At 31.6% G+C, this 17,229-nt stretch overlaps 1 protein-coding gene across 1 annotated transcript in view; it reads right to left on the bottom strand.

The window, feature by feature from the left end:
- The window catches only part of LOC148314027 (pre-mRNA-splicing factor ATP-dependent RNA helicase PRP16-like), a 30,376-nt gene extending 17,940 nt beyond the window's left edge, over nt 1–12,436 (bottom strand). Inside the window, exons 1-2 of the mRNA XM_088277482.1 lie at nt 12,260–12,436; nt 10,255–10,338 (exon numbers count right to left, since the gene is read on the bottom strand). Coding sequence (XP_088133608.1) covers nt 10,255–10,338; nt 12,260–12,391 — 216 coding nt within the window. The 5' untranslated portion in view covers nt 12,392–12,436. The remainder of the gene's footprint in view (nt 1–10,254; nt 10,339–12,259) is intronic.
- Nucleotides 12,437–17,229: the final 4,793 nt, after the last annotated feature.

Below are 17,229 nucleotides of genomic sequence, written 5' to 3'. Positions count from 1 at the left end.
CCCGCACGCATACATTGAAAAGCCGGTACACCCAAAACGAGTCACTGTTTGGTGCGGATTTTGGTCCAGAGGCATAATTGGGCCATTTTTCTTTGAAAATGAGCAAGGAGTGGCCGTTACAGTCAATGGCGATCGTTATCGGGCCATGTTGAACGGATTTTTGTTCACAAAAATTGAAGAGGAGGATATTGGCAACATTTGGTTTCAACAGGACGGCGCTACGTGCCACACAGCCGAAGCTACACTCGATGTTTTGCGCCCTGTTTTCAAAAAAAAAAAGTTATTTGGCGGACCCTTTACTTATAGTGATTTAAAAACAAAGTAACATTTTAATTATAAAATGGAAAATCACAAAGTTAGTGCTTCACATATAAAATATAAACAAAAAAAACAACTCCAAATAACCTCACCTAATAGTTGGATTTCATATCATTATGGCTCATAAATATAAAATATCAAATCAGAATACATTTAGCAAAATGTGTTTAATTCTCTAAACTATTGAATTACTCCGATACTCTGATATTAAATGAATAATGGACAAACTAAAACTGTCTCAAGGATACCTATTGATTGGCATTAAATAAATTTGGCGTTGAGTGGTAAGACTCTGTTGAGGTCCACGATTCAATAATTGATTTTTGTATTATTTTTATAAATAAACCTGTTTTATAACATCACTTTGGATCTTAATTTAAATTTATTTTGTTATCGGCTAGTCGTTAAAATAAAGCTATACAATAAAAAATCTTTTTTTATACCAAAAACTTTTTAAAAATCTCTTAATGTTTTTAATAGTTATTATAAATGTGGAATTGTTTAACTGGCTTTATTTTTATTAATGTAACTATTTTTGTTAATGTAATGCAATGTTTATTATTGTTAATGTAACTATTGTTTATTATATACTTTTTTAATGTAAAGCTGTACAATTTCCGAACAAATAAAACAAAACAAACAAACAAAATCAGAATTCTTACTTCTAACATTAATTATAAGATTTTGATGTAAAGAAAGAATATATCAACATTTATTTGTTAATGAAACGCAATTACTGAAGTAAACAGCGTTGAAACTCAAAACAAATGATACAAACCAATATAACAACAAAAAAACAACTGAAGTTATTTTAAAAAATCATGTTGACAATTCATGAAATGTTCATACACAATTATCGCACTTAAATATAATCAATAAAAAATACGAATAATTAAAAAAACAAACGGGTTCTCGAAATAAATCGAAAATAAGATAAGCATAGGTATCATAAATAAAATAATATTGTAATAAACGTGTGTTAAAATTAATCAGCGCGAAGACCTTAGCGGCGATAAAAATTGACGCCAAAATTATCGCCAAAACATTGTACTAAGACGCAGTATACAGATATAATTAATTTACACACATAATTTACATACATTCGTATTAATTTTTATGTATTTTCATTTCCAAACGATAAAAACCGTTGATGAAAATATCCTATTAAGCGTATTTTCTTTATTGTTTCGGCATTAACTTTGTGGTAAGACATGTTACAATGATTAAAGAAAACACTTGGTTTTTACCACGTGAGTTTTTATTATAGACTACATGTTTCAGAATATACAGACCTGTATAAGTTATTGTACAGACCTGAATGATGGAAGTTTAACTTCTGAAACATGTAGTCTATAATAAAAACTCAAGTGGTAAAAAACAAGTGTTTTCTTTAATCATTGTAAGCGTATTTTCAGCTTAAGGGCAAAAATTTAAGTAACTAAACTTAAAGAAAATTAAGTTATCTGTAACAATAAATTATTTGTTGATTTGGCATTAATTTTGTGGGATAACATGATGAAATATTTTCTTTATTTATTTATTTCATAAATACATAGATACATTCATAGATACATATTTATTTCATATATACATTTACTATTTAGGCATGGCCCGTGTTGAGCCGAATACTAACATGTTAATACAATTTTTATTATTTTTTATACAAACAAATTTTTATATACAAATTGAACACTTGTATGATACCGCTTTTTTTAGTTTATTGATGAAAACACGACAGCTAAGGATGTTCTCATCAGCAGGTAAAACTAAAAAACTGACAAGCAATACATAATATAGGAAATGATTGAACTATGAAAATTTCCAAGTTTTTTTTTATTATTTTATATAAGTTCTTTAACTCTTATTCTAACTATATTTAGTTTTTATTATATAAAAAGTCGATATTTTGCTATCTGGATCTAAAATAAGCAAAAAGAAATAAATTTTTGTGTAATTATCAAATGAAATTAAATTTAAATGGTGTTATGGAAAACAGGGGCGAATGAGATAAACCCGTCCACCCTTTCCAACACACCACTAATATTATTATAATATATTTTTTTATAATTATTATTATTTTGGCGATAAACTTAACTTGATTTTTAAAAAACTTGATTTTTCAGGAGAAAATTTTTAAAGTTTAAAAATATAATATAATGTATTAAAAATAAATGTCAAGCCACTTACTGAACTTTTTACTGTGCAAGAGATCTTTTTAGGTAAAACCTTAAGGTTTTTTCTCCATTTGAAAAATATTTAGTAGGTATATTTAAAAAAAAAAATTAAACAATACCTTTTCTTCAAAATGCAAAAACAACACTTTCTGCCCTGTAGGGGAAAATATTAAGTAAAAATATGCCATTTTTGCTGGGGTATAGTACATTTTCTGGGCATTCCGAAAACACGCACAGCTGAAAATTGAAGATTTTTGATTTATGACGTTCTTGAAAGGAGTGAGCGAAATGATAAAAGTTGTAGATTTTACATTAATAAATAATTTAAGAATTTTGCGATACTGTGAAAAAACGACTGGAAACGTTTTGGAATGAACAAAATAAATTCGTATACAAAAATCAATGTTAGTTTGTTCATATTTTATGGGTTGCCGGTTGCCATATAGTTCATCCGATAGTCAACTTTTTGCTTGTTCAAAGAAGTATTGAAAATCTTGTGTGAAAACTTGAGTACACATCGCGCGCGCAGACTATGACAGTGCGCCGCGCAGGCTTGCCAACTTGACGACTAATGCACTTGCTAGTCTAAAGAATACGATTTGATTACGCATTTTTATCGATTGTTGCGCGGTATGATCAAAAATCTTGAAATTATCGAGAATATTGGTCTGTATGTTCCCGATAGTTACCTAAGACAGCGTCGGCATAGATTGTTTCACATTCTAATATGCAGGACCAACCTGCCAATGGTTATGCTTGTAGGAAAAGCTACTGCTATGTTTAACAATATCATATTGGAAATTGATCTGTTCCATGTGTCCGAGCGAGTTTTCCGAAGCGTGATTTTTCTACACATTTAAGTCTTGTGATTACTTTTAATACATACGAATTGAATATTGTTTTTTTTTTGTAAATATTTTTTTTTTGTTGAATAAATTGAAATTGAAAAATTGAAAATAAAACATGCGAAAGAAAGCGTGCTTCTTGACAGCTGCTGTCACTTTCAGTATTTTTTATTGCATCTTTGGATCAAAGATTTTCAATATAATCATTGCTTCACAAGCATTGCGAAATTAAACAGATTCTATGTAAATGCGTGGTTTGTATTTTCTTTCTTTACCATTTAACCAGACTAAGCTACAGCAACGCGTGGCTAGATACGGCTAGTAATTTAAAAAAAAAATGTGGTAATCCTTGATAAATCAATAATAATCTATCTAATACGAATAAATAATGGTGATACGTGACATAAAAATTAAATAATCATAGTCCATTAATTTATAAAAATATGGTGACAAGTCTGGCGACAAAATTTGGAGAATATTGCCTAATTGAAAAATGATTGATGGGATTTTAAATCAATCGGAAAAACCAAAAATCTAAACAAGCATATTTTGTCTTATCAATCCCATACTCGTACACAGAAAATATAGAATGGAATTTATATCTACATCCAACGGAATTTTTAAATTAAATATTATCTATATCCATATATGGTAAATAAAAATGTGAATATTATTTTTTGACATCTCATCAAAGATTATGGAAGAATTTGGAAGTCTGGGCATTTACGGGGCTGACGTCCGTCATAGGCTGGTTTAAGTGATCGCTTTACACACGTGTAACATTCACTAATTGTACCCATTATTGACAACCAAACTACTCAAATTCTTGGAAGTTCTATATATTTGAACCAATTTTGAAACATTATTCTTGAATCACTAGAACTTCACTAGAGACATCTATTGTTGAGATGAAATGAAGCTTTTTATTGAGCAGAAACTCTTTTATTAGTATGTGAGGTCCGAATCCTGGATTATAATCACACACATGAGAAACGCCAGAGAATATCATTTTCATTTTGATTATTTAAGCTTATAATTTGACCAGATAATTTATTTACAACATTTTGAGTGTGTCCATATTCTTCTTCATCTTTGTTGAGATGTCAAAAAATAATATGAAAGTAACTCCTGTAATTGGAGATAATCCAGATTTTGTGAACAAGTGTTTGGACACACTCAAAATGTTGTAAAAAAATGTAAAGGTTCGTTCGTTCAATATCTTCAATCTGCTGAAATCAAAGAACGATTGCTTTGAAATTTTGACACAACGTTACATTGCGTGTGATTTTATCTATATAAATGAGTCCGTCTCCATAGTGCTGTGATAACTGCATCTAGCTACTGGAGGGTCTGGGTTCGATTAATATTAAATAAAATGAAAGTGTTTTTTACTATATTTATGTATTTAACATTACTCTAGATTGGCACCTAAAGCGCAAGACTTATCACCTTGTCTTCATATGATTAATAATTAACATTGCATCAATTTGATGCAGTGCTCTATGAACCCTTGGGTGCGGATGAGGGTAAAAAGAAGATGTAAATGTAAGGGGTAACAGTTTAAAAAAATGACAACAATGACAGCTTCATCTGTTGAACGTAACAGCAACACACATAATACTAAACATTCTTCGTGGCGGACAGCGTGCTTCCTGACATCTGCTGACACTTAGCATTTTCAATGTTTTCGATTGCAATGTTTTTTAATATATTTTCATTCTTTCATAAGCATTGTGAAATTAAACATTTAAATGTGTGTTTTCTATATTCTATCTTTTCCATTTCACCGGATTGATCCATAGCAACACGTGGCTAGGTACAATTAGTATATTTACAAATTTTAATCTCATGAATGTACACCCTTAATTCAATTTTGTAATACGTACGTAACTTATATCATAAGCATTGTGAAATTACGAATATAATATACATTTGTACCTTCCATATTCCTTCTATTCCATTTAAACAGACTGGGTCACATCAAAACGTGGCCAGATACAGCAAGTAAATAAATGTGTCGGGTTGTGGTCCCGTGGTTAGTGTCGCGACTCTTAAGTCAGAGGTTCTCGATTCGAACCCACTCTACCACAATTTGATACCTATTTCTAATAATGGGCCGCTTAGGCTCACAGAAATAGTATGAAATTGATATATTTGTGTAAATAATAAAAACACAAATATTTCTCTTTTAACTAACTAACTAACTAACCATCACGCCGCTTCCCCGCAGGGGTAGGCAGAGAGAAAAGAACGCCATACCACTCTGTATTTGCAAACATTCTTCGCCTTTTCCACGTTCATGCATCTCCTCATACATACCCGCTGATTATTACGACTACTAACGAACCTTTTAAAAAATATATATAGAAATATATAAATCACAAATGACATAGCGACCGATTTAATCAGTATTTAAACTAATGCAGGTGTTTTTGATAGGGTATTTACATTAAAATTTTATGCATAAATGGGCTGTCAATATTTTAATAACACATAGTTAGTACACATAAAACTCATTGGATTAATGTTGTTTATGAGGGATAATAAAATACCCGCGGGCAAAAAAACATTTCGAAATACGCAGACACAAATAAACCTGCACTGAAGAATGTTATCAGTAAGTTATTATAAGGCGTTATCAGGAATAACATGTTCATATCCCCCGCGAATGGAAATATGTACATGCAAGTACTGAGTACACATATTATGCTTACAAACTAATCTGTAAAGGATGTGACGAAACTTATAGATATTAATTTTTGATATCTCATCAAAGATGAAGAAGAATATGGAAGTCTGGGCATTTACGGGGCTTACGACCGTCATAGGCTGGTTTAAGTGATCACTTTACACACGTGTAACATTCACCAATTCTACCCATTATTGACAACCACACTACTCAAATTCTTGGAAGTTCTATATATATGAACCAATTTAGAAACCTTGTTCATGAATCACTAGAACTTCACTAGAGACATCTATTGGTGAGATGTAAAGAAGCTTTTTACTAAGCGGAAACTCTTATATTAGTATGTGAGATCCGAATCCTGGATTATAATCACTCACATGAGAAACGTCAGAAAATACCATTTTTAATAATGAAACTTATAGACATTCGAAATCGCGAAAAGAAGAACAAATGTATACATATTTACTTTCATGAATAATTTTCGCATATAATTTGTGGCACATTTTATAAACTTTATAAAATAAAACATAACCACTTTTTTTTGTTACATTTCTTAAAAACCGGTTACGACAAGAACCTTGCTATCATCAGTTCACCCTGGTGATGACAAGGTTCTTGTCAAAACATATTTAACTGCCATAGATGGATAACTTCGGTCATAATTTGTTTGTTTATTACGTATTTTAAAAAGTATTGTATTATTAACTAAATCACCGAGGCAAAATATAAATTATTTATTTATTTATTATTTATATCATTGACAATGTTAAAACTAGTTTACTGCTTTTATCGGCTGTATACTACGAGTATATATTACTTAAGACCAGCCTATGACAAGTCGTAAGCCTTGTAAATACCCAGTCTTTCCTTTGTTGAGATATAATTATTGTATATTCATGTATTGTGAGTGTGTGTGTGTGTGTGTGTGTGTGTGTGTGTGTGTGTGTGTGTGTGTGTGTGTGTGTGTGTGTGTGTGTGTGTGTGTGTGTGTGTGTGTGTGTGGTGTGTGCGTGTGTGCGTGTGTGCTTGTGTGTGTGTGTGTGTGCGTGAGTGAATTTATGTATTAATATCTTTACTTTAATTTATTTTCACTTTTAGTATACTGTCATTAGTATTATCATTTTTTAAGAATACAGACATTATTTTCATTGTGTGTTTTAATAATTTTAATAATAATATAACTTATAAAAAGTTTTTTTTGGGGTAAAATACTCAAGGTATCAAATATAATGTATAATACATACCATTTGAACCAACAATATATGCTAACACAGCTTACCTTAATGTATGGAATAAAGAAAGATACATGATGAATTAATTAAAACAATTGTAATTAGATATTTAAAGGAAATTAAACAACCTGTCGTAGAATTTTTTTTCATACATAGGTACAGCGTTTCGGGGTACCCTATACATTGTAAAAGTAAACATAATTATTTATTTATATACACTGGCGACAATCGGCATCTGCTTATCAACAGCACAGCGTGTCGTTCTATTTACCACTCATTACCGTGGAAACAAGCGATTGAGCCCATAAAAGGCTCAGTACACTGTTAAAAAACAAATTTAAAATCGCGTTCAAAGTTTACAAATTTAAACTAAACATATTTTTTGCAAAATGGTACAAATGATCGGTTGGGTCGATAACGATGTACGGTTTAAGGAAGCACGTTTTCTTGGATGAAAAGAGTGATATATAGAAAGGATAGTGAATGCTTGGAACGCAGAGGAAGACCGAGTAAAATTTGGTATGATTGAAGTATTTCAAATACCTGTGCGTGGTCAGATCAGGAGTCGGAATGATCGGCGGGCATGCATGAGGAGATGCATGAATGTGGAAGAGGCGACGAATGTTTACAAAGACAGAGTGGTGCGGCGTTCTATCCTCTCTGCCCACCCCTGCGGCGAAGCGGCGCGATGGTCAGTTAGTTAGTTAGGATCGATAAGGCCGGGTTATTTTTAGACACGCCGCTATGGGAGGTTCGTTTCGCATTTTTGCATAAAGGTTATCGATTTTAGTTACGAAGTTAATAACCTTACGAAAAGTAAATAACAAAACTCGCTCGTACCATGTACCGAAGGAAAATTTATAGACGTTATTTCATAATGAAATTTTCGGCGATGGTTCCTCCTTCGTGTTTCGTGATTTCCGAATAAAACTTGGCTAATTTAATATAAACAGTTTGTCATTAAACGTTTTCCATTTTCATTTACAGGTAGCCTTCGTTTTGCGACTGTTCGAATTACGCCGATTCGCAATAACGCCGGTTGGTGCGAGCCGTGAGTTAGCATCACTCTCATCATTAGATCACCCTCAATCAGAAAATCCCGAATAAGAAAAGAAGGATGAGAAAGAAAATGATGGGAAAACCCTAAAAACGGCTGATTTAACTCGTATCTTTTCTTCTTTAGAAAGGTTAACAGATGAGTTCAGTGAGATGGGATTTTGATCGAAGCGAAAATGTTAAAAGAAGCGTCATAGCTGTCGCTAGCCCTATGCTATATGCTTGCAAGAAAGGAAGCAATAACAAAGCAAATGAAATTGGATGCTTTTTTTTAAGCGTGAGAAATTAATTCCGTGCCGACGAACTGGTGAATTAATTATTTTTTTTTAAATCATAAATTACATCAAGAGATTGGTAATTTTGTAAATGTATTTAAATTTTATTTGTTAAAAACATTCACTATTTATTTAGAAAATGTATAGATTTTGTATTAAACAATCAAATAAACATGTTAGATTGTTTTTAAGAATTTTGACACGGAACCTAACCTTATATCGTCCATTATATTTGTGTTCATTTTACGCCGATGTCTCTCGGAACAGAGTACTGGCGTAAAACGAGGTTTACCTGTATTTTGTCAATACTATGTCGTGACTTCGAAGGACACCACGCCCTTGAAGGGAAATCGGTGACCTCCACCTTTGATCTTTAATATGTTAAAATGTCTGGCTATAAAAAAAGTCGATAAAATTAAGTAAATATACGCTTGAAAATATATGGGCATGACATAATAATACATCATTAAAAAATGATGTACATTTATATTGTAAATAAAAATAAATTATTCATCATTGTATCGTATACAAAAAACGACTACGACAGTTAAGCGTGATCGAATTTACGCGCAATGTGTTCACGCACCGATCAAGAGCACCGATCAGAAGAAAGATGGACAAAAGCACAATTCCGTGTAATGCACAAACGCCCTAACGCTCTTCGACTCTACGTATTCATGCGAACAATTTTTCAAGCATGAACATATGAGTACTAGAATTGGTTCTTAAGAATTGTTTTATTTGTTGTGCATATTTGGCTAATAAGTTTGCCAATCACTGTTATAGGATAAATAGTTAAAAAAAAGATCGGATCTCAGAAAAAATAATGGATTTTTAATACTTAAATGCTTGTATAAAATTAAAATTTCACTGCATTGTGAAATTAAACATATTAGAAATGCATATTATATATTTTCCTTTATTTTCAATTCAACCAGACTGAAGTACAGCTCAGCTTCAGCTAGTGTACACACACACACACACACACACACACACACACACACACACACACACACACACACACACATATATATATATATATATATATATATATATATATATATATATATATATATATATATATATATATATATATATATATATATATATATATATATATATATATATATATATATATATATATATATATATATATATATATATATATATATATATATATATATATATATATATATATATATATATATATATATATATATATATATATATATATATATATATATATATATATATATATATATATATATATATATATATATATATATATATATATATATATATATATATATATATATATATATATATATATATATATATATATATATATATATATATATATATATATATATATATATATATATATATATATATATATATATATATATATATATATATATATATATATATATATTTAGATAGAATTTCTTCATTAAAAATATTATACAACAAAATTATATTACGAGGGACGAAAAAACCCCTTGAAATTCATAGAGAATAAATGACGTGTATTGTGTGCTGACATAATGATAGTTCGGTTCGGTAATATTGTTGTAATCAGCTGTCGTATCAATTTACCCATCCTCAGAATGACAAGCTAAGGGTAAATAAAAGGTTGTATGGACAATGTAAACGACAAGTACTCACATCGCACGTCACTTCGATGTCCTCCTGTCCCGGCATAAAGATAAGCATGTCACCTTCCCCCGGCTGCAGATGTATTTGTAATGCCTGAAAAAATATATGATACCATGTGACTATCGGGATTAAGACAGCAACAAACTCACCAAGAAATGAGCAAATGTGTAAGATACAGAGGATTAATCTTTTGGACACCGTGAGAGTCGTCGAAACGCTAATTAGGTCGATCACACCGTGATGTCAAGAAATGCTGGCAGCTTCAGTTTTTGGAAGATATACTTTGTATGTGATATTCATTTCACACGAATATAATTAAAATGCTTAAATTAAATTAAAAGGAGGGCTGTTCAATTTGTACGTAGACTGGCATCATAAAATAAAACTTTTTACTTGTGTTTTTTGGTATTTTTGTACATTACTTTGTACTTTATTAAGAGTTATATGTTTGGGTGATATTCAAAGTATTCACCTCCCAGATACACACACTTATCCCATCGGTTTTTCTACTTTTGCAAACAGTTTTGGAACGCTTCTTTTGTGATGTCATTTAGACCTTTCGCCTTAATCCTAGGAATCGTGTCAAATATTCTTCCTTCCAAATATTTTTTATAGATTGGTGAACAAAAAGAAGTCAGAAAGAGCGAGTTAGGTGAGTAGGGTGGGTGGGGAAAAACAGTGATTGAGTAAACTTGATAAAATATAACAACTTTGTTTTAACCACTTTTTATTGGTACAATTTTTCCAACCGGTTTCCACAAAAAGCTTGTCATCCTCAGAGTTTATGAACTAATTCTAAAACACTGAAATACTCATAGTTAGGTTATAATTAATAACCCTTCCCTTACGATACCAAAAACTTCCACACACTCCGTACATCATATGAAAATATGATTTAAAAAAATCCTAAATTTGTACGGAGTGTGTGGAAGTTTTTGTACATGAACCTTGAGGATGACAAGGTTCTTGTCGAAACCGGTTGGAAAAAGTGTACCAATAAAAAGTGAATAAAATAAAGTTGTTTTATTTTATAAAGTTTATAAAATGTGCCACAAAGTATCTGCGAAAAACATTCAAGAAAAGTGATTGAGTGTTTGGCCAAAATCTCACGAGTTCTGAAACATGGATTTCAGCATTGTGTACACCAAATGGTATACGTATATGAAAGCACATTAAATTTAATACATGGAATAAAATAACCTATTTTTTGAAAAATGACCTAATTGAGCGCAAATAAACAATAAATGTTATTTTTTAAGTATATGATTTTATTAGTGTCTCAACCTGACATGAAACATCTATCGTTCCCCTTTATATGAGAAAAGATGGTTGTCTGAGCATCCCGAGGCTGGCTTAAGCGATCACTTTATACGGAACAAGCTAAATTCTTCTCCTTCAAACCCTTATCTGCACTCGATGGTGCATAGGGTGCTGCATCATCTAAACGCAGTGTTATCTTGATCCTTAACACATGAAGGAAAGGTGATCAGCCCTCCGCTTCAGGTACCAGTCTAGGGTGATATTGAATAAATAAAAAGTAAAAAAATAACTTGTATTTAATTTCATTAATTGATTCGGCAGTCACTTTGTGGTAAAATCTATCCATTTTTAATTAATGTTTTACTTAGTAAATACCACTATTTCTAATAATCTACTGTGAAACGTGTTTCGATGCATTTCGCATCATTTTTAAACACCGTATGAAACACAATACGGTGTTTGAAAATTATGCGGAATGCATTAGAAACACGTGTCACAGTAGATTCTAAGAAATAGTGGTATTTACTAAGTAAAACATTAATTAAAAAACTTGTATTTATTTGACTCCCCCTGGAAATCGAACTCGGAACTTCCAGTACGGTAGCCGAGCGTGCTAACCATTACACTAAATAAATAAATCACCAATTTCTCAATTGATGGCGCTACAATCAGCCATGTCTTCAAATAAGTCGAAAATCGTACCGACACGTGGAAGTCACTATGTGGTTTTCCCTATATTTTTCTTATATCGCACCTGCTTGACAGCTCCGTCGACGTAGTCCTCGCAGACGTTCTTGCTGAAGAATGTCTCGACTGGAAAGGTCCTGCCGGGGATCGTGAAGGTGGGAACGTTGCCGAAGAAGGACGAGAACTTGGTCGAGTCCATGGTGGCCGACGTGACGATCAGCCGGAGGTCGTGGCGCCGCGCAACAACCTGCACAAAAGGATTTGAAAACAACATTAATAAAACCACATCGAGCGCACCATACATGGTCACGAGGAAAATCAGTTTCAACAGGACATTGGTTTTTATTCGATGGGTCATCGCCTTTAGAGGGTTCCCTTAAGAAGTCACATAAGTTATATTTATGTTATATATGTTTGGTATATACATACATTTATACACATTACAATATTATTCGCCTCATAAATTTGTTTAACGGTTCTTCCCTCACTCGTACGTTCCACATATCCAAACCATCTCAACACACCTTTCTTCATTTTATCAATAATGCTTGTCTCAGCTTTGTATTCCTTCTTTATTTCACTATTCGAACATCTATCATACATCGTTTTATAGCACATTCTTCTGAGAGATCGCATTTCGGCTGCATTCAATCTACTTTCATCCTTCTTTTGCCAACTCCATGTTTCACTTCCATACATTGGGGTCATAAGTCGAATTTATGAGGCGAATACATATAACGTTGACTCCCGTAAAACATGCCGCCAGATCCATGTAAGTCGATTTTACAAAAAATACAAAATTATCTGGGTAAAATTTATGTTTCAAAGATTTGTCTATCTTTAGATAAAATATTTTGAAATAAAGAATTTTCCCCTTTATTTAGAATTTTTCACTATTAAAAATAACACGAGACACAAACCAATATTGACTTCATCTTAATGTTTATGATACCGATATGGGTCAGAAGGCAAGTTCCATGAATATAGCGGAATTTGAACTACAACGCTATTTTTAAGTATTTTTTAGCGGGGTTTTCAAATATACAAATATTTTAAACAATAAAACCCACAATTGGCATTCCGATAGAGTACTCATTATAAAATCTTATAAAAATGGATCTGGCGGATTTTGAAAGTACGCGACACATATATTTTATGCAAGTAATAACTATTGTTTCCGCCTCCGTAGTGTAATGGTCAGCACGCTCGGCTACCGTTCTGGAGGTCCCGGGTTCGATTCCCAGGGGGGGTCAAATAAATATAAGTGATTTTTTCACTGTAATATTTATTCAATATTACCCTGGACTGGTACCTGAAGCGGAGGGCTGATCACCTTTCCTTCATGTGTAAACGATCAAGATAACACTGCGTTTATATGAAGCAGTGCCCTATGCACCATTGGGGTGCAGAAAAGGTTTTTTTTTTTTTTTTAATTTTTTTTTTTAATAACTATTGGCGTAGAAACATATTATATTACATATTCCATCGTAGGTTATAATAAAGTGTGGGGGTAGTCGGTCTACAAAGGCGTTATTTTCTCGCTCAGCAACGTGGTAATTGAAATCAATCATTGCGTGTGAGGCTTATAATTATAATCTTGCAAATCAAGTAAAATTAGAGAGGTTCATTCCAGAACATACTTGTAGTGGGCTTGAGGAAATGTAAAAAATAATATTTATACAATGCGTCAAGTCTGGAAAATGTCTGATTTCGTGAATTCAGCATCTTTTCACGGTAGAAATAGAATGACTGAAGAAAGGAAAATCAGAACATAGTAGAACGATGCAGTATTAATTTGCCCGATTCCTTAATTATAACATATCATAGTTGTGCTGGCAAAAAACGTTAACTCGAAACTATGCAATTTTGACTTAATAGTGCATATTGTAATGTTCTCAACGTTCTTTAAACTGGCAAAATACACTAAGTAGTCTGGAATGTCATAAATAAGTATGTGGTTTTAAAAGTAAATTCCACTTAAAGTTTAATAACGGGTATTTTATTCAGACTAAAAGCTTTAAAAAACAGGGATTTTAGAGTTAACATTTTTTGCCAGTATACTTACGATATAATAAGTAGAAGAAAACCATCATGAAGTGGACGCACCATATTGAAAGTACCAGCACTGTCAAGTAGCACACTGCCCGCCATTAGCAATGATTAGTATTACGTGTGTTGCTGTAACGTTCAATAGATGGGGCTGCCATTTCAGTAAAAATATTTTTTATTGCCAGTTACATTTCTATTCAAAATCAATGAATGCAGCGTCGAGATAAACTTTTAGGCAATCGGCGAATAAATTTGGGAGATTTGAGATGTCGAACAAACGAACATTTACAATTTTATTTCTATAGTTTTTTTATTTGTATGGCGATCTTCGTAGGATTTTTACTGTGAATATTTTATTCATTTATAAAAGAGAAATATGTGTGTGTTTAATACTTACAAAAATACTTCAATTTCATACTATTTCTGTGAGCCTAAGCGGCTCAATATTAGTAACAGGTATCAAATTATGGCAGAGTGGATTCGAACCAAGAAACCGACAATCCGAGAATCCACAATCCACAATCCGACACATTTAATTAATCTACGTAATTGTATCAAAATGAAAAAAGATGTGAGATACATATTTTTAGAAGATATAAATAATCAAAAAATAATAAAACCCTTATCCGCACCCGAATGGTGCATAGGGCACTGTATCATATAAACGCAGTGTTATCTTGATCGTTTTTACACATGAAGGAAAGGTGATCAGCCCTCCGCTTCAGGTACCAGTCCAGGTAATATTGAATAAATATTACAGCGAAAAAATCACTTATATTTATTTTACCCCCCTTGGGAATCGAACCCAGGACCTCCAGAACGGTAGCCGAGCGTGCTGACCATTACACTACGGAGGCGGACAGAAATTATAGAATTAAGAAATTATAGATCCAAGAAAACAATAACATTATTTGCCTGTTTTCCTAAAAATATTTCATATGGTAATATAAAAATTTCGGTGTTTAAAAATAAAATAAAATTTGCATACAAAGCGACAATGGAATTTATTGTTGTGTTATTTTAACGTGACGAGGTGTCGGTGGCTGAAGTTCAATAAAACCAATGTTACGAGTGAGATGAAGGTCAAAATAATACGCATTATTTTTAAAAATAAATACCAATTTTAATATGAATGATTCTTATACAAAAAAACATCACGAAAATTTTATTACGTGACATATGTATTGACTTTATTGTATGATATATGTGTATAAAAAACAACTTTAGTACAGAGTGCAATTTTATCGAAATTATTAAAGAAAACACTAGTTTTTTTACCACTTGAGTTTATTTAAGACAACTAGTTTTCGAAACTAGTTGTCTTAAATATACTCAAAAGGTAAAAAAAACAAGTATTTTCTTTAATAATTTCAACATGTCTTACCAAAATGTAAATGCTATTTTATTTATAAAAATGATCAAGATTGTAAAAAGTAAAAAGCAATGATATTAATTAAGCAGTTAAAATATGAAATTTAAGTTAAATAGTAGTATACATATATATTGAATAAATACTTCTACTATTACTGACCCTTTTTATCCGAAAACTTTCACAAGATCAGACATGTGAGAGTTTTCGGTAGCATTTATGGTTTATATTTAGCAGAGAAAATATAAACATGTGCAAGATTCTTTCCGAATTATTTCACATACTAGGAGACGTCTGAAAACATTTATTAAATGTTGCAAATAAAATAACTGGTTAAATATTAGCTTCGTAAAAATTGAAAATCTTGTTTTCAGGCGTTTTTAAGTATATGACTTCTTTCGGGGAAAATCTTGCATAGTTTTAAATAAGAGTCTCAGCTAAATAAAAAGCTTACACAAATTACTAAAAAAGTTGTTATTTTTATTATTATTTATCAATAGTAATACTATGGATAACTTTTTTATTGATTTGGCGTTTAATTTGTAGAATTCCCTTTTAATTTATGTATTAATGTTTAAATCAAATACAGATTTTTTGAGTCTACTAAGTTGTATTTTATTAAAAAAACACATAAAAATTAGTATTGTGACGATTGTTTCGCCCAGTTATTACTTAAGTACCTAGGACACTACATAAGGACCGTCAGTCCATTTAATCTTCACATTCGTTTGAAAATGCCATAACTAGGCGAAACAATTGTTACAATATTAATTTTTATGTGTTTTTAATAAAATACAACTTAGTAGTCTTAAAAAATCTGTGTTTGATTTAAAAATTAATACATAAACTATGGATAACGCTCTGATCCTCAATGGCTCTGTAGATTTGCTAAATATTTGCGATATTTGAAATAGCTAGGACCACGAGTGACCGCCAGACTTGAGTCTGGTTATTGCAATCAAAGATTTATTTACTTCATTGAAGGATGAATGGATGGTCCGGGTAGCAATATTGTGGAAAGTATATAAAGCGAATTGATTTATTTCGCAACTTCCTGGTTTCTGGTAGGCGATACATAACCCTGCGTGCCGTTTCAGAATAGCTCGAACGCAAACACGCCAATATTTAATGGTATTCTCCACAAATTAAACGGCAAGTAAAACATTTATTAAGGCTCGCAATTTATCGGTGACATTTAAAGGTTGCAGATGTCGTGGCCGCACATCATTTACGATAAGAATGATTGCATCGGTACATGCACCAAAATATTTACTGAATAGGGTTGGTAGGAAAAAAAATCATTGGAAATCTACCCAAAAACGGATACGGAGAACTTGTGATTTTTTAAAGGACGATGAAGTTTTGCTGTATCAGATAACGTAAAATTCCATTTGAAATGACTCGCCTTGTAAAATTATTGCGTAAGAAATGGCCTATTATCTTAAATCTAGTTTAGCGGTTAGCGAAAATTTCCAAATAATAGTATAATACTTTTAATATTGGTGTTTTACTTTATTATTTTAATAAACTTACATTTTCCACCTATTACACATTGATAAAACACACCCTCATATACACTCACACATATCCACCCTGTCTTCTCTTTTCTCTCTTAATAT

This window comes from Brachycentrus maculatus, unplaced genomic scaffold (assembly GCF_059751285.1).
Source record: "Brachycentrus maculatus isolate JH-2025_06_01 unplaced genomic scaffold, ASM5975128v1 h1tg000002l, whole genome shotgun sequence".
In the NCBI taxonomy this organism is placed as follows: Eukaryota; Metazoa; Arthropoda; class Insecta; order Trichoptera; family Brachycentridae; genus Brachycentrus; species Brachycentrus maculatus.
The sequence above is the reverse complement of the archived record's forward strand: the minus strand, read 5'-3'. Positions and strand labels throughout refer to the sequence as shown.